Source organism: Phaethon aethereus (assembly GCF_964289735.1).
Source record: "Phaethon aethereus genome assembly, chromosome: 1".
Taxonomy (NCBI): Eukaryota; Metazoa; Chordata; class Aves; order Phaethontiformes; family Phaethontidae; genus Phaethon; species Phaethon aethereus.
Window position 1 is genome coordinate 146,718,699 of NC_138575.1, and position 27,060 is coordinate 146,745,758.

The following is a 27,060-nucleotide window of genomic DNA, read 5'->3' on the forward strand; positions in this document are numbered from 1 at the left end:
AGGAGGAACCTCTGCAAATCAAGACTTATTTGAAACTTTGCCATGGAGCGGAGCCTTCTGAAGTTCACACTGATATCACCTCTCTTTAAATAAAAAAAAAAAACCCAACAGAGCATAACTTACTTGCATTCCGCAACTGTCTAGCTATTAGGGAATGTAAGGTTTGAAGCAACTTCCCTGTCTAGTAGAGTTCTCCTTCTTTGGATATTGCTAGCGCAGGACCTACCAAATTTATGTAGTAGGTTTAGTTAGTATCTCTGGACTGGGATTTAATTTTTAAGATCACACACTCCTTTCCCAGTACCTCAACAAATCAAAAGCAGATTGCCACAAGGCAATAATAAAGCTAAGAGAAGTTTTATGCAGCAACTGAAGATAGCTGAGGTGGATATAGTTCAGCGACAAGTGTTCATTAGCAATAAAGCTCATTCAGGAGGTATCTGCCTCCCTGTTCAGTTGAGTATGCACATATTCCACACATCTGAATTAAACACACCACTGTGTATTTTTGCCCAGGCTCACTTATGTACATAGATCATAAAAAATGGCAATGTAGTGATAACGCTTTTGGGGAAAGGGACATGTGTACACTGGCAGATTTTTTTAAAACCTTTTCCTGGGGAAAAAGAATACACCCTGGATCAGCTGAAACCCAAATCCTGTTTCTGATTGAGGATCATTGTATACTAGTCATAAATGGAAATCAATACCCTACTATCACAACTGCATATATATTATGAAGACATTCAATAGTGTTGTTATTCTTCTACCGCTTTTTAAGAGGTGATGGAGAAAAGGCTATTTTCTAAATAGAAAGACAGAACAATAAATTTCCCATTGACTTTTGGAGAACACAAATCCTGAGTCTTGGAGTTTATCAAATAAAAATTCTGTAGTAGGGACCCTTTTAAAAATGTTTGTAAAACATTTGCATTGTGTGATTTTGGGTTACAAAACTGTGCAGGTGTACCCATGAGCAGACAGCTCTCAAGCTTTCTCATATGAATCAGCATGAAGATAACTTTTCCGCACAGTAATATTGGACCTTAAGCTTAACTTACCTGACACTTGTTTTCCATCCATTTCACCAGTGTATTTGTTTTGCCTGTTTGTTAGGTAGATTTTAAATATACCAACAATACTACATACAATACAACATTGGGACTACTGGGCAAGCTGAGCTATAAAAGGAAAATGAGATTTACAGTAGTTACATCATTTATTATGGAAGAGAGAGGGGTTACCATGCTACTTGCTATAAACTCAGATGTTCAGAGGTTGCTGGGCTTGTCCGCAAGCTGTGCACCTCCACAAAAAATATGCCATTTCTATTCTCATTTGCACGTCATATGATTGTGTAGATTAACAAAGTACAGACTGCCATGAATATCTGCTCCTGCTGAAGGTGTGACTATCGTATCAACTAAAAAGGCTGGTTCTGGCAAAAATAACATAGTTAATCTACAGAAAACTTCATGGCATAAGTCCATAGAGCACGAGTGCTAGGGAGGAAAACAAAAATTTAAGCGAACCCAACCTTCCTATACCTGTTGTGGAACTGTTGAACAACCTAACAGAAATCAGAATTGAACTTGTGCCTCTGCATACTGCTCATATACAACAATAAGGCGTCAAAGCAGTACTTACAGCTAGAGAATATCAGTGGGCACGAGTGTTCATCCATTGGGAAATTGTGCAGCTGCAGCTGGCACTCAGCATTGATGGTAAGCCTACGGAGAAACCAAGTATCTGTTACTGCACATCAGCACAATGAGCAGTCGGAGGAGGCGGCTGAGTAACCTTAGGTATCATGCAAGAGCGCTTTGTCATCCATAAGTAAGGCCTGAAAGGAAAGGACTATATATGCAGGTTGCTCATTGTCTATTTAGGCCTGATCCAAATCAAGAATAATTAACTAAAACTAGAAATAATTTCAAAGACATCATTAAGAGTTTTCTGATCCCAAGATGTCTGTGCATATGTTTTTCTCCAGACAATTCATCATCGAAGGACACGGGATGGAAACAACTATTCTTTACAAAAATAACAGGACGTATGGCTGATGTGGTGGTATGTAATTCCACAAAATTAGAACCTCATAAAGACTCTTCTAAGGAACATTCTTCGCATTTACTTACAGTGTGAACTTAAAATTCTTTCAATCGTTTTGGGCTATCTCTCAAAAACTTAATAAATATATGTATGCCATTCTCAGTTGTACAGATGTAACAGATCAGCAGAAATGTCTTCAGCCCCACTTGAAAGCTTGTTTTGTGTGATACCCCTAACCCAAAGGACACTATGAATGGAGCTGATTTTAAAATTACTATTAAAACCAGATAATCTTCAGTCTGATAGTTTACAAAGTAAATATATTTACACTGGTAGATTACATTAAGTGCTAGTTTCTTACCCAGTCTTTTTCAGGAAACAGAGACTACGTTAATTGCATGCCTGAATTTATGCAGTAAGTATGGGGCACGAGTTGTTTTTGTTGGTGTGGTTTTTTTTGTTTTTTAAAATAATTCAAAAGCTAACAAACTGGATTGGGAAAGGTTTGTGTCTCAAATTTAGTATGGCACAGAGAAAACTTCTGTCTTGGAGAAGGTCACCTGTGAGGAACTCAACAGCATTTTTGCACTGATGCTAGAAGAGAATATGCAGCGTTACAGCAGGAGTGTATTCACACCCAAAAGTGGGCAAGTAAGAGGATGGAAAGGCATGGAACATGATTGAACCTCGTACACTTTCTCCTGAACACAGAACACTCATCAGCACCTGACAGTACCAGGACATACAGTAGTTACCGCTTCCATGCCATACCAGTTCTGCGTGCTCCGTTAAATCAGATAAATTGTTTTTGAATTACACAGTGTTCTCAGTGAACAATGACCATTCTAACAGCTCTTCCTATGTAAAAAGGAGGCTGACCTGAGTGGGTGAAAAGGACTCAAAACATCTTTCACAAACTAAAAATGCTCATTCAAAAAATCCACCGGGTCAAGTATTACCCCTTTTTTAGCTGTCTTAGACAAATTTTGCAGTCCATTCAACAATGAGTTTCTTTAGTGATAGGTATGCAAGTTTAACTACTATTAGGTAGATACTTAACTTTCCCTGAAATACTGAAACAGGACTCAACAGAAAAAAAAAAAAGAAAAAAAAAAAAAGAAAGAAAAAAAAGAAAAAAAAACCCCAACCACCCAACCAAGAGGGTATTGGACTTGACATCCTAATCACCAAAGTCTTTAGCTAAAGGCTACTGAAATAAGCAAAACCTCTGTCACAGTGGAGGAAGCCTAGGAACGGAAAGACACTAAAAATGTCAGTAGCATTTCCAGCTGTTTAATTCCTTTCTTACTGTTTGCCAAAGACTTGCTATTGGACTCAACTGTAATTGCAAGTATGATCAGAATATGCTGAACACAATCACTGAAGAAAATGTAGCATGAAAAGGATGTTTCTGAAAAAGTTTGCCATGTGGAATATGGCTTACGGCAAAACTCCCTTCTGAGCAATTCATCTCTTCCATAAGTAAACACATATTTTGATTTCCACAGGCTTTATTAATGCAAATATATACAGTATATCTAATACCAGACAGCTGATGGTATCACAAAGTTTAGAAGAACTCTAAAAGCCTTTCCTCCAGCAATTCACCCGTGTGATGATATGTGACAGACTATCTTTCAGTGTGACTTATTTGAAGAATCAAGTATTGGCATTAGCATGAATCTAGAAATACTTTATCCAGTCCTGCATCTAACTTGGATCAGAAAGGTTTCTGACAGGTTTTATGGGACTACATGCTCCTGATTTTATTAAAAGCGCTAAAAAGCCCAGCTTCTACAATTTAGACAGACCTATTTCCAATAGTTAAGGTTTCATTTTTAGAAAGACAAGACTTTGTTTTTTAAACTCTGCAGCACTTACACCTAAATATTTCAGTATTTGTCAAGCAATGTCAGGTAAGCATCGGGAAGAAAACAGCAGAGGAGAACAAAGGTACCACTGAAAATTGCTACTACTACGCCAGGGCGCGGAGAAGCTTTCAGGCCTGCAAGTCGCCGAGTGCTCACCTGAGGGTGTACAGGATCTTGCCATCGTTCCATATGCGGAGGAGCTGGTTGGGGGTGGTGATCCAGTGAGCCTCTGCCGTCTTTGAGTTACGAAATATCGTGTCTGGGATCCAGATCAAGCCAACCATGTTGCTGTTCAGAGTCAGTATCTTCATGGTGCTATTGAAGCGAAGACGGCTGTCTGTCCACGTCTGGGCAAAAAATATATCAATTTGATATTCCTGCAATGAAAGCATGATAAGCAAATTGAAATCAGTTCCACACTTCCCACTACTATTTGGTCTTTGATAAGGTCTACTCAGGTGTAGAGCAGCAGGATAAGTTCAGGCCAAGGTGTTTCTTTTTTTATTGCCTGAGGAAATTTTTTTCCCTCTTTTTTTTTTTTTCCTCTAGCTACTTTAGAAAGCAGGCCAAACATCTCACTTGCCTTGGTCCTGTGCCATAACAATTTCTGCACTAGCACATTTTTTCCATCATCTCTGAACAGTCCTGTGACTGTTCAGATACAATTTGCAGAAACTTCTTTGTCACAGGGCAGACTGATAAAAAAGGTGTGAAAGATGAACAGGAGCAACACATGTAGGGTAGAGAATAGTAAGTTCCCTTGATTATGGCAATGTCTTTTGGGGTGGGTGGGTGCAAATTGAATAAATTAATTGTTCTGTTTGTTACCAATTGTTCAGCCACTCATTTTCAGGTCACGCTACAGCAGAATTGAAAAAACATGTTTGTGAAATCTGTAGATACCTCAAGTACCCCAAATGCTAAGAGCTGAGCGGTCACTAGCTTACTGCGCTGAATCAGCTAATATCATAAATTACATGAATCTCATCCTTTCTTTCACTCCATGTTTACTGCTGTGTTTCTGTAGGTAAGCAGTCATAGTAGGTATAACTGCAGAAATTAAAATACACACGGAGAAACAGGCAAAAATGATAGAGGGGAACATACAAACATGCTGATTTTTGCATTTAATACTCCATGGAAGACACTGTGCAAAAAATGGTATCTGAATTGTGAATTCCAGCCACGAGAGGCTGGGAAAGGTCATGTTTGCATTTGTTTATGTTCCTATCCCTCTTTCCAAACTGCTCTCTACCTGTGAACCCTGTAGAACCGGCCATCTGACCACGTCATGAGAGACACTCTCAGTATCTCAGAGTGGCCGCATCCATGACAGGGATGGCGTTTGCTGATGTGACACAAAGCGTATGCTCTACAACACAGGCTAATACCGGGGATGGGGATAACCCAGAGGAAACCATCACCTTAGGTCCCCTGGTAGATGCACTCTTGGTATATCTGAACAAAGGAGAATTAAGGCTATGTGGAAAATCTGGTATGTCTTTGCCTTTTACCACTCTGAACTTGCTTTTATTGCATTTTTGTTTGTCTATTCCTAAGTTTTAAAAGGGAAGGTGTAAAAAGAAATACTATTATACAAACAGTATTGTGGGTTTTTGGGGTTTTTTTTATTTATAGATAGTTAGAAGAGCTTGTATTCTGAACTGAGGACAGTGTTTTTGCTAAGAGCCATCTGGTTCTCCTGCATTATTACCTTTTTGGCAAGCTGTCCTTCCAAAGCTGATGTTATAACACCAGAAAACCTAATTCACTGACACTGTAATCCTATTCAAAAACACACTCTGGGCCTCTCATCTCTAGACGGCACACGATCAATAGGTGCGTAAGTGGTGCTAGCATGTATCCAAATACCAGGTAATCGATCACCTTAGGAATTAAAGCCTAGCCACCAACAGCATTAAGGACCATTTTTCTTCACAGCCTATCTCACTACCCTTTTTCATTGTATTATTAGCTTTATTTTCTCAGGGAAGCTGACAGATTTTAAGCTGAAGATACTTTTCTTTCACCTCAGTGAGGACAATGTTGCACATTCCACAGACTTAAAGGATGCGACCTCATGTAATGTGCGCAGCATACCCTTATTGCTACCTAGCTCTAAACCTTAAAAAAGGACACCCTTAATTCACCAGCTTTAAGATGTTAGAGTGCTGATCTTGCTTCTTTACACACAACTCTGTGTCATTTTAGTCCTTGAAAGCCCAGTGACAAGAATTTGGCACATTCATCTTCTATAAAAATTATGCCAGACATGTCCATGGGTTTCTCCAAATGCTGAGCGAGTAGTGTTACTTTTTTTAGCTCACATGTGAGAATCAGTATTTATAGAATCAAAGACCATTTGTATACAGCTGGCTAATGACAGTGCTGTCTTTTTACAGGACAAATTTTTGCACGATATTCATATTTGAGGTTATTTTATATGAATGCTTTATCTTGATTAAATTTAGGAGCAGCCATAATTCCCTTCTAGTAGATTGTACATCTTTAATATTAAGGATTTTAGGATTTAGGATGTTTAGGATTTCTACCCTGCCAAAGGGAAGAAAACCCTTGAGCTCTCTAATACAGTGTCCTGAGAAGGTATTCCAGCTAGATCTGAGCAAAGTGGGTGCCAGAAGCAGCATAGATGTGTCATTGTGGTTTCCATCGAGGCAAACTGGCTGAAAAACAGATTACATTAGCCTAGAAGCAGGGCCGTGCTTACACCACTGTCCAACTCCCATTTTGCATCTCCTTTACTACTGCAACTAGAACATGCCAGCAATGATCATTGTTCAAAATACCTCTGCAATGGGCCACTGTAACTCCATTCAACTTAATAGAAACATTTCAACTCAAGCTAAATGGTTCACAGATCTCCTCAACTATTTAGCTCTTAAAAAAATGCATTTATCTCTTTGCAAACTTAGGTCATAAAAAGCAAAGCAACATTTTTATAAGTAAGTAAATCAGAGTTGGTTGAAATTAGTTGCATTGACACTTTACCCTTTTTTTTTTTATTTAAAGTATTTATAATGTTCAGTCAGAATGTACAAATGAGAAAACAAAATTTTCCCAGTAAAACTAAATGCACATTTCCATTTAGTGTCCAAATCGTAATTTCATCCTTTTTACTCTCTCCGTTAATCCTTTTTAGAAGTGAATGTTAGATCAGTACATCCTCTACATTAATCTTTGTAATTGCTGCGGTCCTCAACCAAGCAGATAATGGGGTATGATATTCGTGTATTCACTCTGCTAGGAAGGGACAACTGGCACTCAGTTCTTCACTTTTAATGCAGCTAAGCCTGTGCACACTTCAGGAAAATTACCTTTACCTTCACTGACAACAGACACTCAGTTCCCAGTGAAGTCAACAGCTTCCATATGCTGCTTTGCACAAAGCTGGTACCGTGATCTCTGACACACAGCATCCAGCAAGAAACTTCCAGAAGAAAAGTTTCTATGTTGGTCTTATATACAGGTGAGTATAATATAATAATATAAAAAAGGAATGCTTTTCATTTGCTACCTGCCATTTAGATGAATGCCTATGTTGAAAGACCTTTATGAAATGTAATGGTTGCACTTGGAGAGTTCAGGCAGGACATCATGTTTCAGCAAAATCATGCCCCAGATGAAGCAACATCCTACAACTCTAATGCTATTCTTTATGTCCTGTTCTACCACTGCACCAGAAATGTTGCTAATGTCCTTCTGATTGTTTCTTTTCCCGTTTAATTTTTGGCAGCAACTATTGATAACTATAATGAACACAGGAAGAAATAAAGGACAGGAAAATATTCAATAAGGTTTCTCCCCAGCGGCAGAAAGGTGAAACTATGTTCCCCATGAAATGATGCCAAGGTCATGTACAGTAAAGTGTTCTGTCACTAAGATTTCTTGTCTTACAGACACATAATTTGCAATGCTACCAGAACAGGCTCAAGATTTTTTCTACTTATACCACATATTCACACTGCATCTGGATGCATTAACTGAAGCTACACTCCAGAGCAGCCACATTTCTGAAAAGACATTCTCCTTGAGAAGAAGTAAGGAGCAACTATATGGGGAAAAAATAGGTCTACATGTTAACATGATGGGAAATTCTAGGGAAACTGTATCTCCTTTTGTGTATCACATATTTCTGAAATAATATAAAATTTCTCTGATGCAAAATTCAGTTATAGAAGGGATTGATAGAAGAATAATTTATTATGAGTTTTAATAAATTTCATTATGTTTGTCTCTGAAAGTAAATTCATAAAGCATGTTACATGTATAACCTAAATTCCACACTCTTAAAAACTTAATCAGAATGGAATCTGTTTGAGGATTCCACAGTCTGTCCAAATCTGATTACATAGGAATTTTTTTTTAATAAATTAAACAATTTTAAGAAATTGAAAGAGCAAGAATGTGAAACTAGAATACAAGAATGTTTCCCAGTTGAAGATTCCTTCTTCAGCTCAGACAAGTACCCAGCTGAATCTCTAACTGCATAATATCAGGCCTTTTAAGAAATTTTAAATTATCTGTAGTTTTTACTTTTCTGGAAAGATTAATGTTTTTCGGTAAGATTAAACGAGTTTATTTGTATTCTGTTTGATCATATGAAAATATAAAGCTTCATTTCTGGAAGCTAATGTGTATCTCTGAGTGAAATGTCTTTTGTTTTCTTTTCTTTCCCCCATGATGACTAGCTTGTTACTAAAGAATTTGTCATCAGTGCTGTTTTGCAATTTACCCTTAAATGAATGCTCTATCTTATACATTTTGTCATGTAAAAAGCCAGTCTGTTCTAATTGGCAGACTTACTAAGAAACATTCGGTACAACCTGAAAATAAGAAGTAACATTCTGTCACTGAAATCCTCTCTATTACCTCCAACAAGGTTATCTTTGAAAATGGGATTTTAAAACTGGCACTCGACAATGCTTACTTAATTTCCAAAGTAACTGCTAAAAGCAAGAAAACAGATTATGGTCCTTTTACCTGTACAGTATGCACGTAATTGTCTCACGGAGACCATTTCTTCCCATTCAAATTTTATAAGATCCCCTGTAAATCTGAAATTGTTGCTGAAAAAAATGGCTGAATGAGATGAGGAAAACTGACTGATTTTTTTTTTTCTAAATCAAATGTTGATTTAATTAGACTGTATTTTTCTGGATTGTGATTACGTACAGAGCAACAAACTAGAGACGATTTTTCTTTCTTACTTTCTGTTGATCTGTGGACAGGGGGACATAACCCAGAGTTAAAAACAGTATTAGCTGCAAATAACTGTAAACAGTCAGGATTCCAACTACTTGATTTAACATATTTTTTATATTTTCAAATATTCCTAACGTGGTTTCATTAGCACCTTGAAAATAATCAAGTCAGCAGTGAATTATTTGCCCTTCAGTTGTGTAGGAATGATTAATGATTGAAAACACCTTAAAGTGCCATGGTTTGAGGCATCTGTAGTCATAGAGAAAAATACGTGCTTTTCAAACAAGTCTTTCATTGTTTTCTCAGTCAAAAGAGGAGCTAACATGTTATTGGCAATACTGAAGCTTTTCTGCTACCATGATGTATCATTTTAGCTGTGGATTAATCCTGGAAAGCACGATTTAATTGGCTGTCACAGTTAGGTGATCTATTTGAATGACTATGGATAACAGAATGGTATGCCTTTGTTGCTTCTGTTGTAGCCTTCTCATTTTCTGCATTTTCATAATTCCTCACAACAACAGTAACACCACCACCACCACGAGTCTTGTCCTTGAAAAAAATGCAAGAATTTCTTGCATGATACTTTCCAGGTTCTTACTATTGCCTGCCAGACAAGGCACCATCACCTCAAGACTCCATTTCCCTCTACTATAAGAAGCCTTTGGGCAGCTATTGGTATCCTTTGTGATCAATTCAGAATTATTTCTCTAACTGTTCAAAAATGTTAATTTTTTTCATTGTAGAGCCTGTATCTTGATTGTTGATGGAGTGAAACTGTCTGCGATTAAAGCTATTACTGGGATTTGTATGAGGCTGGTACTCAATCAACTAAAAATACCTAAATAATTAGAGTCCAGTTTAGATTATGATCATTCTGTGCCCTCAGCACCCTTTGTATACCATGCCACACACCACAAACTCTGTTCCCACAAGCTTGAAACTAGTCTAATAAACCATGTAAGGGGTAAAATCTCCTTTAGTTACCAAAAGGCTTGACTTCACCAAAGTGGTCAATCCTATTTGTAAGTTTAAATTGTTCTGGAAATAAGTATTAAACTTCCCTTTTACATTTCAGTCCAAACCATTCAGTATGAAGTATGCTTAAAAAAATTAATAACGTTAGAACCCTTTACATACAAACAAGGTCACAGAAATGTTAAGCATTGTGGTTTAAGATTGGGACATGGGACAGGGCTGTTCAGGGAAAGAGGAAAGAAATGTGAGCAAAACCTCTGAAGGGCAGGAGTCTGCCTCTTTCTGCACTCAGCTATAGACCACAGGTGAACGTGCCCAGAAAAGTTATTTAAAAGTTATTAAAAGTATACAGAGAATACTTTAGGATACCTGGTAAAATAAAGAGTATATTTCATATACAGTGTATATTCAAACCCCCTGTGGTATCATTAAGACTAACACAAGCCTTCTGCGAGGTCAATAATTCTCACACGTGTGTCCTGAAAATTTGTCTTGCTGTCAGCACAGCATGGGCGAGCAGAGTAGTATCATTAGGGCTGCCTGTAACTTCCCCTGAAGTAGTTCTGCCAGTGTGGAGCTTCATGTTATCCGAGGCTGCTCAGGAGCCAAATGGGGGGGATTTACTTCACCCTACGTGCAACACTGGGGTTTGGGGCCTAAGGGACAGCATGTCAGGGCCCACCTTCCCATTCTCCACCAGCCTCCTTTGTTTCCACTCTCGCTGCTTCTGCTCCCCCTCCAGCTCCTACCCGTATTGCTAACGGTCTCTGAGAGGTGCAAGAGCTCAGCAAACACCTCCACACTTTTAAGCTTTTTTTTTTTTTCCCTTAATCTGAGTTTATCTTTCCCAGCAGCATAGAAGCCGTACCTTCAAAAGACCCCCAAAACAAATATACAACCAAAACACAGAATGATTAGGTTTCCAGTGGTAGCAAAATACATATTTTTGAAAACTTTCTAAACTGTTTAATGCCTACAAATCCTTTGAATATCTTGCTCTTTTGTGAGAATTTGCTTTGATACTTTCACAAAGTTACAAGCATGGTTACATGGAGAAAATACAATGAAAGAAGCAAAGTCGACATCGAGATTTTCACCACGGATATAATGGCTATTCAGGTTAACACTGGCAAAATATTTCAGCAAGCAGTCACAATTGTCTCCATAGCTGAATGCTTTGAGTAAAAAAAAAAAAAAAGTTTTTCTCATCATTGCCTCAGCAGGAATCTTGGAGCAAGGAGGATGGAAGCTCGCCTTCTTCACTATAGCATTGTCCTCTGGCTGTTTTAGATTATTTCACTGATTTCTTGCTATTACAAAGAGTGAAAGACAGCTAACCTCACACCGAAAACAAAACATGCAATTATCATGTAGCGTTCCCTTTCCCTTAGAAAACATTTCTCTCTCTCACTGCACCTCTTTTGGCTCCTTGGAGGCTATCTTTAGTCCTGCTGTATTCCAGATAGCTTCTTACACCCAGTTAAAGAAAGAGCTGGAGAGGTTTGTCTTGGCCCATCCCCTGAGATCCCTTCATGCCTCCTCCTCACTCTGCACTGATGGATTATCTCTTCCGGTTAGATCAACCATTCTCTAATCAGAAACACTGCATGAAATTAGAAAGAATAGAGCTCATTTTCGAAAACCAGCTGCAGATCTATTCTCTTCCCATCCCCTTTGGCGGAAGACTTTTCTTTCTTGCTGAATATCACCGCTTCCCATTTCTTTTGGGACTCTTCTGTTGGCTGCTGTTTCTCTTCGAGGATTCCCAAAGACATCCCGATTGCTATGATCACACCTCAACTGCACTTCCACAGTCCCTTCTCTTGGTGGTTCAAGAGGGCTAGGGTTCACGTCCTGTTGCAGACAGGGCCTGATGAGAAGCTCTGTCTTTGATGAGCCATAACCATATGCTCTTAAATTGGGGCACTTAGGAAAAAGGGATGTTTAAAACATGCAAGGAAGTCACAGGGGAAGTAAAGGTGGGCGATACATGGCAGTGGGTGGACTTTTGGTCACTGTTATCTGGTGGGCAATGTAACTTGAAATGCTAATCAGAATAGTCACTCCTAAGGGGATTGCTGCTGGAAGAAACGTTGTTGGGATTGACAAAGAATGTACAGTGCCCACTCTGACCAGTAATTTAAGGCTTTACTAAGACAGCAGACAAGTTGGGTTTTATTTGCAAAACAGAGAGATTCCAAACGTATAATTCGATGTGGTAAGAAACCAAGGCTGTTAACTTGTGAGTTTAGTAAGACAAACACACAAGGACAAGCTTAACTCCTGGGGAGATAGTAAAGAAATAAAAATTAATAATCACTGAACAGAAGAAACAAAGAAAGAGAAAATTAAAAGTCTGTGACTATATGCTAATCACTGTACTTAATATAATAAAGTACACTATTAAGGTCTCCAAAGAATACTTGATGTCTGAAAAAAATATTAAAAAAATTATAAAGATACTCAGTAGTATTCACATATTACAACAAAAGATGTATCAACTTTATAAACATAGTTCTTGAGGCATTAGCTTATTCAAAACAGAAGCTAAACTTCCCTGTTCAAGGAAGTATTTATTTATTTATTCATTCATTCAAGAGAATAAATACACTCTCAAAGACTGCACACAATAAGACTTTATGCGCATAATCTCCATATTAAAGAGTTTGTATTAATGATGGAGAAAGGGCCTTTTGGCCAAAGAAGTGGAAGAACATTTTGAAATATCTTTTATGCCATTGACAAGCTAGAAAAGCAGAGGTTACCATCATATTTTTAGGTGTATTGTCACCCTTAGCACAAGAACAGATGTAAAGGAATGGGAGACAGGGCAGTGATGAAAAAACAGACACCCATCTCAGGTGAAAGGATCAGGTACAGTGAGGGTCTTGTGCAAAATCGTGAGTGAGAGAAAAGAGGGTAAGGAGCACTTTGTAAGAAGGAAGGCAGCAAAATCAGATGGGTAAAAGTCCTGTCCCAACTGTTCCCCTCCAGTTTCATTTTTAGGGTATCTATCTCCTGAGGCTATGTTATATCTTAAGAACCCACATACCATTATACTACAGTATCCAGGTGGCCCAGGAAGTTGCTCCCTTATACTTACAACTCTGGTTGGGAAAAAAAGAAGTTAGAACTTTCTTTTTCTTTCTCAGAAGTTGAGAAATTGAGGGCATCAAGGTCTTCTCCAGGCTTGTGCAGGAAAGCTACAGCTCACCAGGGATTAAAATCCCATTCTTTCAAACCCTCTTCCATTTGAACACCCATACTGACACCCACCAGTGAATTTCCAAGTGTCAAAATAAACACATACCTACAATTCTGCATTCGTTGTTCTTTTCCTCAAAAGAAGCACTAACACAGTGATTGCATCCCCACAGCTGAATAAAGTGGGACTACCACATCGTTCAAGCACTGCACATCCAGTCATTCACCTTGCTTCATTGCCAGATGACTTCCTTACCCTGTTCCTTTCAAGGTAAATCTGCCACAGAGGCAGCTAAAACTAAGAAATGTAGACGTACACCAGTTGGTGCCACTTAGTCTTGGGGACAATTATTGGTCCCTGGACATCTTTGATTTAGCAGAATAGACATACCCAGGTCACAAAGTCTAAATTCATTACAACACAAATAGGATCCAAAAGGAAAGTTTAAAGTGCTGGATGACAGAAATCAAGTAAATTAATGAAGCAACAGTGAGTGAGGGAGTTATATCCTGTATCCACAGGATGCGAATAGGTGCTATTGTCATTAAACAAAATGATTCACAAAAAAGCCACTGTGCACAAAGTAGCAGGAAAAGCTCTTTTGTAAAAGCCCTCATTTGCATTTGAGGGGAAATGCAAATGTTTAACCGCTCTAAAAATGAGAACAAGACTGTTTTGCCACATAGGCACAGAGAGAAACTCTGCAATGGAAGTCTCAGCTGTGCTTAAGCTTTTCTTGCTCTTGGCCTCCAGGGGAGCCGGAACAGACGCGCACCCCTCCGCACTGCTGGTTCAGGCAAAATGAGACCTCTCTCTGCTTCTGCATTACTGGAAGCATGCTTTGAGGGGAGGCTGAGACTCCATATTAAGCATATAGTCCCTAAGCCTGTGCTGGCTAAGCCTAGCCTTCCCACATTTCCAAGTTGAGGACATTCTGGCTCACAAATTACCTCTTCAGAGGAAAATACAGTAGGCAAATCCCTTCAGACTTTGTCTAGGTTTCATAAAACAAGCACAGAGACATTTCAAGAGGGTGAGAATTGACAGGCCTATCCTTGCCACAGTTTCTTCACCTCTTGGGCATTTTTTTTTTATAACTTTCATCTGGTTTTGTGAATCGTTCCAAGGTAGTCCCTGGGCTCGGCTCATCCAGGTCATAGCTCCTCCCAGGCCTGGGAAGATCATGGAACAGATCCTCCTAGAAGGCACATAAAGGACAGGGAGGTGATTTGAGACAGCCAGCATGGAAGGGCAAGTACTGCCTGACCAAACTAGTGGCCTTCTACGATGGAGTGACCACATCAGTGGACACGGGAACAGCTACAAATGTCATCTCTCTGGACTTCTGTAAGGCCTTTGACACTGTCCCTCACAACATCCTTCTCTCTAAATTGGAGAGATAGGGATTTAATGGGTGGACTGCTCGGTGCATGAGGAATTGGTTGGATGGTCACATCCAGACAGTAGTGGTCAATGGCTCAATGTCCAGATGGAGATCAGTGATGAGCGGTGTCCCTCAGGGGTCCGTGCTGGGACCACTACTCTTTAATACCTTCCTTAGTGACACAGACAGTGGGATCGAGTGCACCCTCAGCAAGTTTGCAGACAACACCAAGCTGAATGGTGCGTTTGACATGCCTGAGGGACGGGATGCCATCCAGAGGGACCTGGACAAGCTCGAGGCATCAGCCCATGTGAAACTCATGAGGTTCAACAAGGCCAAGGGCAGGGTCCTGCACCTGGGTCGGGGCAACCACCAGTATCCATACAGGCTGGGGACGAAGGGATTGAGAGCAGCCCTGCTGAGAAGGACTTGGCGGTACTGGTGGATGAAAAGATGGACATGAACCTGCAATGTGTGCTCGCAGCCCAGAAGGCCAACCCTATCCTGGGCTGCATCCAAAGCAGCGTGGCCAGCAGGTTGAGGGAGGTGATTCTCCCCCTCTACTCTGCTCTGGTGAGACCCCACCTGGAGTCCTGCATCCAGATCTGGAGCCCTCAGCACAGGAAAGGCATGGACCTGTTGGAGTGGGTCCAGAGGAGGGCCACCAAAATGGTCAGAGGGACGGAACACCTCTCCTGTGAGGACAGGCTGAGAGAGTTGGGGTTGTTCAGGCTGGAGAAGACAAGTCTCCAGGGACACCTTATTGCAGCCTTCCAGTACTTGAAGGGGGCTTTATAAGAAAGATAGGGACAGATTTTTATAGCAGGGCCTGTAGCGGTAGGACAAGGAGTAATGGTTTTAAACTAGAAGAGGGTACGTCTAGACTAGATCTAAGGAAGAATTTTTTTAAGATGAGGCTGGTGAAACACTGGCCCAGGTTGCCCAGAGAGCTGATAGATGCCCCATCCCTGGAAACATCCAACCAAGAGGTTGGATGGGGCTCTGAGAAACCTGACCTAGTTGAAGATGTCCCTGCTCATTGCAGGGGATGACCTTAAAAGGTCCCTTTTAACCCAAAGATTCTACAGTTCTATGATTCTTGTGTTCGGTGGTTTGACACTCAAAATAGCCCTGTCTCCCTTTAAGACCCTGCTTTTCAAACCAAAGTTGATCAAATCCCAGCTCTCACTAGATTTCAGTCCATTCTCTTTTGATATGAGACTCATATTAAATCATCTATTGACATTGGTAATTCTTCATTGTCCCTAGTTGAGGGGAAAAGTGACACCAGATGAAATAGCACATGGTTGATTGCCATTCACTGGGCCATTCAATGATAGCAATGTCAGGAGTCCAGGCTGTTCCTATCAGCTTTATATGAGAACATTCCTCTTATACTCACAAACTCCATCACTCCCTTGTTGGGGAATTTCAAAAGGAGCCTACCAGAATTTTTCAATAACTGATACCATTAGAAAAAAAAAATATGAAAGAACCTAAACAAGAAATTGTAAGATCTATCTTGCAAAGCTCATTAGGGAAAATGAAATATAGTCATGCAATGATGTGTAAACCAAATTGAGTCCCTAACACAGTTTAAACTCACTCCCTAACTCAGCATCTCTTCTAGCACAGCAGGATTAATAACTGATACTGGAATATAATTTTTTACACTATATTAGAGAGAATAAAAATTAATTTTGCTACTACTTGTGAACTCATTATACTGTCATCAATCAAAAGAGATTAAAATGGGTGTAGCTTGTGTACAAAAAATACTTTATCTTCAGTGCAGTTTCACTTTCTAACTATAAATGAAATAGGTAATATATGTAGGTGATAACACAGGCACTCTTGGTATGTTGTGCCTAAATCCTCCAGCACCAGGCAGGTAATTAGGAGTAAGGACAGCTGCATCTCCAGCCCAAGTGAGGAAGGCGCTCCATCTGTTGCCATGGTAACACTCCCATCTCTGCTCCCCCCCCCCACTGCTGGTACCCTCCCTGTTGCTGCGGTAACCACTTGGCATCAGTCTCCCTTGTCCAGCCCCTGCATCCCTCCCACAGCCCCTCTTGGACAGCCACCGTGCTTTGGCCACGGGCTCAGGGCACACACTGCCACCGGCACTGCGCAGCTGGGTATTCAACCGGGAAGCTGTAGGGAAAGCACTGGTTTCTCCCCGAGAGAAGAGGCTGTGGAGCTGCTGTTTGTTTTGTTTGGACACACTTATGCAGGGATATGCTATAGAGTAAAGTCATGGGGTCAATATAATACTTGTACGTCACCTTCTGTGGTACACAGACTCGGGCTGATCCTTTGCCCAGCAGTGAAGGTCACTGGTAATTAATTCTTTTTTAAGTTTTTTTGCCAATATTTTTTTTTCCTTGTATTATTTAATGACAGAAGAGAAACAATAATACTGACCTAGTCACATTTCTCTAACTCAATGTATTTTGGCTTTTTCAGTCTGCATTTCCTTCATTTCTGAATACTGTTCTTAAACTGGTAGAGATTTTATTTTTATTTCTGTGTTGGTTTTCTTCTTCCCAATTTCAGTAAAAGAAAGATGAAAATAAATATTTTGCTCAGGATCTTACAGTATTTCTTTCTGAGTCCTGATAAAAGTTCTCCAGCCTTGAACATTTTCCACTTCAAAGAATATAAACATTGTGAGCTTTCCAGCCCAAGTTTTCTGCACTTTTCTTAACCACTTTAAAGTTTCCCAGATTACTAAAGAGCCTTTCACCAGAAGAAGATAAATCTTTCATGGTCTATCCCACTGCTGAAAAGTAAGAGCAGACAACTGGAAGTCCAGCAAGAAGACACGTGGAAGTCCAAGGTTCCCATTTGGAAGTCCAAATGGTTTCCATTTTAACTTGGTATGCTGTTTTCTTCGCTTGAGCATCTCCAAACTGGGTGCTGTTGTAGCAGGAGAGGAAAACTCAGCTCTAATTTGACCACAACTTATGCCAATACAGGAAAAAAAGAGATGCATTTTCTACGGGAATTTTCTATTTCACTGTTATTCTCTGAAACATATTTCATAATGTCCAGCTGTGAAGTTTTGCTTTAAAAGTGTTTCACAAAACAATTCATTCAATTGCCTATGAAAGGGAAACATTATTATAGCAGTTTCAATACCAAAAAAATAATCCATTGTGAATAACATGAAAGAAGTGGACGTGCTTTTTGCTAATGGAACCCTGTGTGAATCCTTACTTTTTAATTTACTAGCATAACAGTAAGAATGAAAACAAAGGACCCAAAGTACAAATTGTTCTAAGTAGATTCTTATTCTTAGAATGTGGAATGAAAGCCATGAGAAAGATGGCTGAAATTGTTCTGAAGGCATAATTGTGTGAAAAATGAAGTACAGAATGTGAGAATTCTTGAAAGCAGGTACTGAACAACTGAATTTTTAATTATGCATTTTTTAAAAAGCAACTGTCAGTCCGAGTTGATAAAAACATACACAGAAGTCAGCTGTCATTGGAGTGAACAAAGCATGAGGAGCAATCCTAATACAGTTTGTCTCTAGTTTCTCTAAATCCACAAAGAAGAACACCCATCAGAGTTGCAAAATGGCCACCTGCTGCAACTTTGCACATTTGAATTTAGTGACCTTCATAATAAAAGTGACATTACCACTCTGGGAGAAATACGTGATCAAATACTAAACCAAAGAATTTTCTCATCTGAACCTTCACTTGAGGTTCTTTTCATCTTGTTCTCATTACAATACACAGATTTAGGAGTGTTTCAGAGCTGAATGAGACTGAGCAATCACAACAGCAAACATGGGACCTGTTCTACCTGATTTTATGCTTTTTGATAATAAGCCAACACTAATTACTCTGCAACTGAAAAAAAAAGAAGTTCTACAAATTAGAAAAAAAAAAAGCTCCCAGGGGCAACCTCTGGACAGTTGCCAGTGCTATACTGGTGAATGCATCTAAAATTAAAGAAAACTGATCATGACTGTGTTTTAAAGGATGAAGACTAAATGTACAACTGATGATTTTTTCCAAAGCATGACAATCTTATATCTATATGAGGGTCATTAAAGGCAGGTGGACATTCCTCAAAGCATTTATTGCCCAGATCATACTTTTAACAGCTCTAAGAAGTTTAAGTTCAGGAAAACAACTCAGGAAAGCTCTGACCAAATTTGCTGAGGCGCCTCAGACATATTAAATGCCTAAAGATATGCTTTGGAGCCAACTCAGCAGAGTCCTTGTTAGCTGAGGTGACAGGTGAGTCACCTCAGGAAATAGCCTGTGGGGCCTGAAGTAATAGCTGAGGTGACAGTTGATAGTCAAAGGGGTTTGAACCCCGAGCTCCTGCATCCCAGAAGAGAATGTTGTCGGGTACAGGCTGATGAGAAGAATGTTCTGGATAGCGGCACATTTCATCCCTTCCGTTGAAAATATGTTATTGTGTCACCAGAAAGTTAAGTTTCACAGAGCCAGAAGAATGAGAAAAAAAGTCTCTTTGACTGCAATCAACTGCTACTTGCAAACTTAGCTGAAGCATGGGAGATGAGCAAGAGTTTGCTCACTTCATGTTCGACAAATACTGGATAAAAAAAGAAAAATAACGTGCTCAAGCTTTGTCCTTCTTAGTTCTCCAATCCTATCTAAGAAAGCACTTTCTGGCCCTGACCGAGTTTCACAGAGGTATTTAGGGCTATGCAAAAGTCAGTGTTTCAAAGAGCATCCTCTTCCACCAAATGTACTTTTTGTTAATTTAGGTACCCGAGAACTCAGAAGAGTGCCCGTTATAAATACTGAAATGGGAATGACTCTCAGAACTTTCCTAGTGTTTGGATTGGCTGGGAGGCAGTCAAGCATATGGATTGTGTTCCCAGAGACAGGTGATGAACAGTTAAGCCTGGGATGAACGACACAGCTCATAAAACCTCTCATTTCCATTTGACATGCATTGCAATTGATCAGGAAATGTAGGAGTAAAAGGACACATTTACACCACACCTTGAAAGTATCCATAATATTTTAAAAGTCAATTATTTCTCATAACAAAGATTTAAATAAAAAATCCACTGAAGCCAGCTGAGTAAAACTTGGTACTTGATACAGTTCAGTCACATTTTTACAGAGAAAACTAAAGAAATGAGAAATGAAGTAAGAAAGGTGACGTGACATTAAAATACATTTATGTGGGTGAGAAATCTGAAGTAGATAAAAAGGTAATGTAATCAAATGGCAAACGGCCTAAACTGATCAAGATGAATAACAAGCAAATGGAAGTAAATTATCAAAGGGTAACACCTACTGCCACAGACAGCATCTATGTTAGAAGTACATTAATAACCTGAAGCATCATCTCTATTCCTATCAGGGACACAAATATTAAATCTATTAATCACAAGCAAGCCCCGACTCCTGCCAGAAACATTTTCATATATGCACCCAAGTGATTTGTACTCCACATATTGATGGATAAGGAAGGCTTATAATGAACATTAGGAACTGCACGGACAACTCAGCATAAGTTTGGTCTAAATTATACACCCCGATTTATAATGCTAAAAAGCCCAAATCTGGGAGTTAAACAAGGTTGAGTTTAGGTACATTTATTAGGAAATACAGTTCTATTATGTGATTAAGAGTTTCTACATCAAAATCATTTTAGTATATTGCAGGTGAGGTTCTTAATGGCAGCAGACATTATGGGATCTGACTTGTCCCATTATAGAAATCTATTTTCAGTATATATACCAAAACCAGTATCAGTCAAGTAAGTGACTGAGACCGACTTCATAATTATTGTTTTTATTTTAGACAAAAAAGTACAGCCATTTCTGAGTGTGAAGTTATAATAGCAACATGATCTTATTTAACATTATAGAAAAAGGTCTTGCAAACTCTTGAGAGATGTTCTTGTGACTTGGATCAAGAACACAAACGTTGCAAGAAGGGTGGCTTTGTGTTACAAACATACCTTTATCTATGCTGAAAATCTGCCCAAACTGTGACCAAAATAAAACAAAACAAACAAACAACAAACAACAGTCTGTATCTTCTGGGTAGACAGTTCCTAGACCCTTGCATCTAAATCTCCTAAAGAAGCTGTCCAAAATAGACATTTTCTCTGCTAGCAGTAAATATGACTTTCTTTATAATCGTTGCTCTGAAGTGCTGAGGCCTTAGCTACAGAGCAAAAAGCAAATATCTCATTTTTTTGAACCTGCACATTCTTTTATTTCCAGGCACTGTGGAGGGAGGACAGTTCTTTCAGATTACTCCTTAACAGAACCCAGCAAAACTTCATTGCAACACTCTCAACGAGGTGAAAGAGAAAATGGGGAAAAGAACTTGACTAAAAGAATTTCCATTAACTTTTTAGTTACACAGTTTCACAGAGATCATTGCATCACACCAAGTATTTCAGAGGATATTCAGTCTTCACCATTTACAGTGGAATATGGCATGGAGAAATCACTGTGACTATGCATACAGGTATTCCAAAATATACATATACTCCCGTGTTGTTGCAGGTAAATACCGACTTTTATAGCAATTAACTGATAAATCTGATAAATTGAACTGAGTAAAATACTGACTGATAAGCACGTGGTTTTGACAAATGCTAGAAAATGAAGGATAAAGATAGGACATGAAGAGGCTTCTGAGAAAAATTGTAGCAATTTTGGATTTAGAGAGACACAAATTTCTATCAGAAAATACAAAAATTAATTCAAAAACAGCAACAATAACTGAAAACATTCAGAAAGCATTCTCGCTTCTGCAAAACCTCTGGAGACTTCATGTTTGGTAAAAATAAGTTGAATCAATGGTCACATTATGCATAAACCCCCCCCATTCACTCTGATTTTCTTCGTTTTTTTCTCCAGCATAAACTAAGCATTATTTTTCTTTTTCTAACTGATAGTCATAAAGCACAATGAACAGAATTTGGGATACCTATTCAGAATTTTCATTACATGCTCAATTTAGAAATCCAAGTTCCATTCTGAACCTCTTGTGCTCAGTTCCTGTTTTTATCAGGGTATTTCTCCATCCGATAAATTCACTGGATATATCAATGTTCTGTCTCTGGACTACTGCAGAAATATGCTATATAATTTCTAAAGCTGTTTAAAATTTTTCATCCTCAGGTTCTCAAATTGTGATGCTATTCTTTTTGCCTTTTACATACTGAGCAATTTTTTTTCCTTCTACCTGCTTTTAAGCATTTTGTAGATCACCGTGACCTACATAGGAACTAGTAAAACTGAAAAATTTATCTCAGGACTGCACTCCAGGGTTGATTATCAGTAGAGATCTTCCTTTTTAATTTATTGAAGATTTTATTGACAATAAAACAGTTAGTGTGTCATTTTACACTAGCACAGAATCTGACTTGTATGTTTAATGGTTGCACCTCCATGCTAGAATCAGGTTCTGGCTCAAGCAAAAGCAAGAGTGTTGTTTTAGAGGTCTGTCTGTGAAGAAGGTCTGCACAGCTTCAAACCCCACTGAATTCTGCAGGAGTACAGTGCCCTCAGATTCCCTCAATGTCTGCAAAAACTCAGCGCTTGAACTGATGACGAAGCAGTACAGACCAGTGTTCGATAGCTGCTGCAGGGAGTGTAAAACAGTAGGTTGCCAGGCCAAGAGTAAGACGCTCGCAGAACAGCAGGACCCACAAGTGCTGAGTCAGCTGGCAGATGTGATTGCAAGGCCACTCTGGATGATTGTTGATCAATCATGGTGATTGGGAGAACTGCCCGAAGACTGGAGAAAAGCAAATGTCACTCCTAACTCCAAGACAATCAAGAAGGAGGAACCAAGGAACTACAGACCGATCAGCCTCGCTTCAGTCCCTGGGAAGGTGAGGGAGCAGCTAGTCCTGGAAACCACTCCCAGGCATATGAATGACTGGAAAATCATCAGGAGTAGTCAGCATGGATTCACCAAGGGGAAGTCATGTTTGACCAACTTGATAAACTTCTGCAATGACATGACTGGCCTGATAGATGAGGGGAGAGCAGCATCTACCTGGACTTCAGTGAGGCCTTTGATACCGTCTCCCATAAGATCCTCATAGAGAAGCTGTTGATGTATGGGCTGGGTGAGCAGACAGTGAGGTGGGTTGAAAACTTGCTGAATGGTTGGGCCCAGAGGGTGGTGAACAGTGGCATGAAGCTGCCTCTTCACAAGAACCAAGAATTTACAATAATGTATCTATGCCTTCCTTTGCCTTTTTATCCTGCCTTTTCTATTACTTCTTGATTGTCAGGTAAGATTTGTATCTTTATGTATTTGCAGCAACAGTGTATCTTCCACTGACGAGCTGTTCTTTCATTTGTTTTTGTCCTAGACCCTAAAGGTTAAAGAGCATGCTAGAGTGTTGTTGTTCCATGTCTGTAGGAAGCAAAGGGAAGATTGCATTTCGTTTTGTTCAACAGTGACGACACTCTGAACAACGCTGCCTCTGCTTCATGCTAATTGATTCCTTCTCTCTCAAACGCTATCACAGAAAAGGGATCTGTCAGTCTCCAACTTCCTTAAGATCAGTTACCTAATCAGTAATATTTATTTAACGCAGCTTATTTGTAGTACAGCACTGAAAAACAAACCAGCAAACAATACATTTCGGGTGTAATAACGTCCTGTATATGCTCAGTGTGACCCTTTGCTTTCGGACAGATAGGTGATACGACCGTATCAACTTAGTGAAATGTTTCATGTGACAGAATACTGTTATTTATCCTCTATATGCTGCTAAATAGGATTTAAAATGTCAGTTCCACTGAGATGGCAGCTTGGTACAAAATGAGAGAAACAGAATAACTGTCTTGGTTTTCTACATATACCATATGTATTTTTGATGCTACAAGTATAATCATTTCAAAGTACTACATAATGAATTCTGACATTAAGATCTTTATATCAATCAGTACATTTGGAAAAAATGAATCACTACGGCAGGCATTAAATAACTATGTAAAGTACAAAATACATAGTTCAGAATAAAACATGACTTTTTTTCCTTTACCTAAGACGCAACTTCAAATTGAATCACCTTGTGAAAGATTTGCCACATTCTTAAAGCAGTGCCTACATGTGCATTTGCAAAGGCAGTATTACCTCTGAAACAGTTAATGTCTGATACGTTTTCTTGATGTCACTTGTCAGGTTTACTCCAAGCACTCACTTCAGTGCCACAAATTAGAACTACCCAGTTGCAGGAATGCTAGCTTGGACAAAAATTTTGTTACCAGACTGATCAATTAATTATATAAAAGGTCTGCTTATCCTGCAAAAGGCAGTCTCCAGAATGCACTTCCAAACTATCAGTTATCAGTCCACTGTGGATTAAAAAAAGAGTAGAGATTTTATAACAGACCTCTCTAGAATGATTTGGGAAAACATTATAAAAAACTCCCTTCAAACCATAATTTGCACAATCGATATGAGTGACCAGTGGAAAATAGTTCTCGTTTTTCAATTAGGAGCCCCGGAAATATTACCCTACACATGATGACTGGCAAACTGGTAACAACAGACAACAAGAAAGCTGAGGTACTCAACAAAGTTTTTGCCTCAGTCTTCACTGGAAACCTGTCTTCCCATGTCTCTTGAGTGGATGCACTGCAAGACAGGGACTGGAGGAACAAAGTCCCTCCCATATTAAGAGAAGATCAAGTTTAAGACCACCTGAGGAACCTGAACATGCACAAGTCTATGGGACCTGACTAGATGCATCCCAGAGTCCAGGGGGAATTGGCTGATGTTGCTTCCAAGCCACTCTCCATGATATTGGAAAAGTCCTGGCAGTCAGGTAAAGTCCCTGGAGACTGGAAAAAGGGAAACATTGCACCCATTTTTAAAAAAGGTAGCAATGAAGACCCTGGGAGCTACTGACCTGTCAACCTCACCTCTGTGTCTGGGACAATCCTAGAAGCTATCCTGAGGCACATGGAGGAGAGGGAGGAGATTTGAAACAGCCAGTATGGCTTGAACAAGGGCAAGTACTGCCTGACCAAACTAGTGGCCTTCTACGATGGAGTGACCACATCAGTAGACACGGGAACAGCTACGAATGTCATCTCTCTGGACTTCCGTAAGGCCTTTGACACCGTCCCCCACAACATCCTTCTCTCTAAATTGGAGAGATAGGGATTTGATGGGTGCACCGTTCAGTGGATGAGGAACTGGTTGAATGGTCACAACCAGAAAGTAGCGGTCAATGGCTCAATGTCCAGATGGAGATCAGTGATGAGCGGTGTCCCTCAGGGGTCCGTGCTGGGACCACTACTCTTTAATACCTTCCTTAGTGACACAGACAGTGGGATCAAGTGCACCCTCAGCAAGTTTGCAGACAACACCAAGCTGAGTGGTGCGTTTGACATGCCTGAGGGATGGGATGCCATCCAGAGGGATCTGGACAAGCTTGAGGCATCCGCCCATGTGAAACTCATGAGGTTCAACAAGGCCAAGGGCAGGGTCCTGCACCTGGGTCGGGGCAACCACCGGTATCCATACAGGCTGGGGGACGAAGGGATTGAGAGCAGCCCTGCTGAGAAGGACTTGGGGATACTGGTGGATTAAAAGCTTGACATAAGCCTGCAATGTGCACTCGCAGCCCAGAAGGCCAACCCTATCCTGGGCTGCATCCAAAGCAGCGTGGCCAGCAGGTCGAGGGAGGTGATTCTGCCCCTCTACTCTGCTCTGGTGAGACCCCACCTGGAGTCCTGCGTCCAGATCTCAGTACAGGAAAGACATGGACCTGTTGGAGTGGGTCCAGCGGAGGGCCACCAAAATGGTCAGAGGGATGGAACACCTCTCCTGTGAGGACAGGCTGAGAGAGTTGGGGTTGTTCAGCCTGGAGAAGAGAAGGCTCCAGGGAGACCTTCTTGCAGTCTGCCAGTACTTCAAGGGGGCTTATAGGAAAGATGGGGACAGACTTTTGAGCAAGGCCTGTGGTGATAGGATAGGGGATGATGGTTTTAAACTAAAAGAGGGTGGATTTAGACCAGATCTAAGGAAGACATTTTTCACACTGAGGGTGGTGAAACACTGGCACAGTTTGCCCAGAGAGGTGGTGGATGCCCCATCCCTGGAAACATTCAAGGTCAGGTTGGATGGGGCTCTGAGAAACCTGATCTAGTTGCAGATGTCCCTGCTCATTGCAGGTTGCTTGACTAGATGACCTTTAAATGTCCCCTCCAACCCAAACTTTTCTATGATTCTATTATTCTTTGATTACTTTTTCAACAGTAGTGCTACGCTTGTAAATTCTGTGACTGAAGAGCACCTCACTGCATAGATTGCCCGTGCATCAGTTGCTGACTGTGCATGGCAGATGAAAGCTGAGAGCAGGGGTGAACATTACAAGATGGTTAACAGCATTATAGCATTACTTTTATTGTCTAACAAATGAACAAAAATACCATCCAGGGGCATCAGTGTAAAAATGTTTTTGTGACCAAAACCCCAATATTTGTCCTTTTTTCACACACAATAGTATCTTTCCTTATAGGATCATAAGCTCTTCTCATATGTTCAAGAACAAAGGTCTCCTTGTTCTTGTTTCCTCCATTGTACCTGCAAGACACAAATTCTACTTTGTTCTGACACAGATGAATAGAATCAAAGTATTACCAGTTTAAAAATTCCATGCCACTGTATACTTAGTTTGCAATCAAGATATGCAAATTTGCCTTTTCTCCAAAATTCTACCAGAAGACCGTTTTTGTTAAAAAAAAAAAAAATCAGATTTTTCTTAACAAGGATGCACTGTTTGTGTGCAAATTCTTAATACAAATATCCTGACCAAAAAATTCTCACAGAAGATTTATACACAGCTCTGCCCAAAATGTGAAGTTCTGCTGATATGATAGGAATAGAAAAATTACTAAAACTAATCATACCCTAGAGCTAATAGATGCTTTGTATTGGCTGGAAATAACATGAAAGTTGCAGGAAGAGGAGATGTTGAACTATCACACTGAAACCATATGAGAGAATGATTACTGAGGTTGCAATTTGAATGCTGCCATTTCCTTAAACAGGTGCTTAACTAATTCCATGTTTATATTCTCTTAATATCCTTACAAAATAGACACCGTTGTTTGATGTAAACATAGTTTTCCCCATAAGCTTCCTAGAACATGTGTAAGTGTAAATCTGTGATCAGTGTTTTCAGGCTTTGCTTCCTGTGTGTAGGACCTATAGCAATAGTTACGTACTATATAAGAATCTTGCTTTTCAGAGTTACCCACCTCCCAAGATGCCACCACACGTCAGTGAGCTTGCACACTGAATTTTTCCTAGTCTGTGCTTTTAAACGCGAAGCGAGAGAATTTTGGACCAGTCTTG

General features: G+C 39.9%; 1 protein-coding gene across 1 annotated transcript in view; it reads right to left on the reverse strand.

The window, feature by feature from the left end:
* Nucleotides 1-27,060, reverse strand: part of GABRG3 (gamma-aminobutyric acid type A receptor subunit gamma3) — a gene marked incomplete at both ends in the record, with an annotated part of 353,343 nt that overhangs the window by 163,490 nt on the left and 162,793 nt on the right. The window contains 2 exons of the mRNA XM_082013970.1: nucleotides 1,648-1,730; nucleotides 4,080-4,300. Of these exons, the coding sequence (XP_081870096.1) occupies nucleotides 1,648-1,730; nucleotides 4,080-4,300 (304 nt within the window). The remainder of the gene's footprint in view (nucleotides 1-1,647; nucleotides 1,731-4,079; nucleotides 4,301-27,060) is intronic.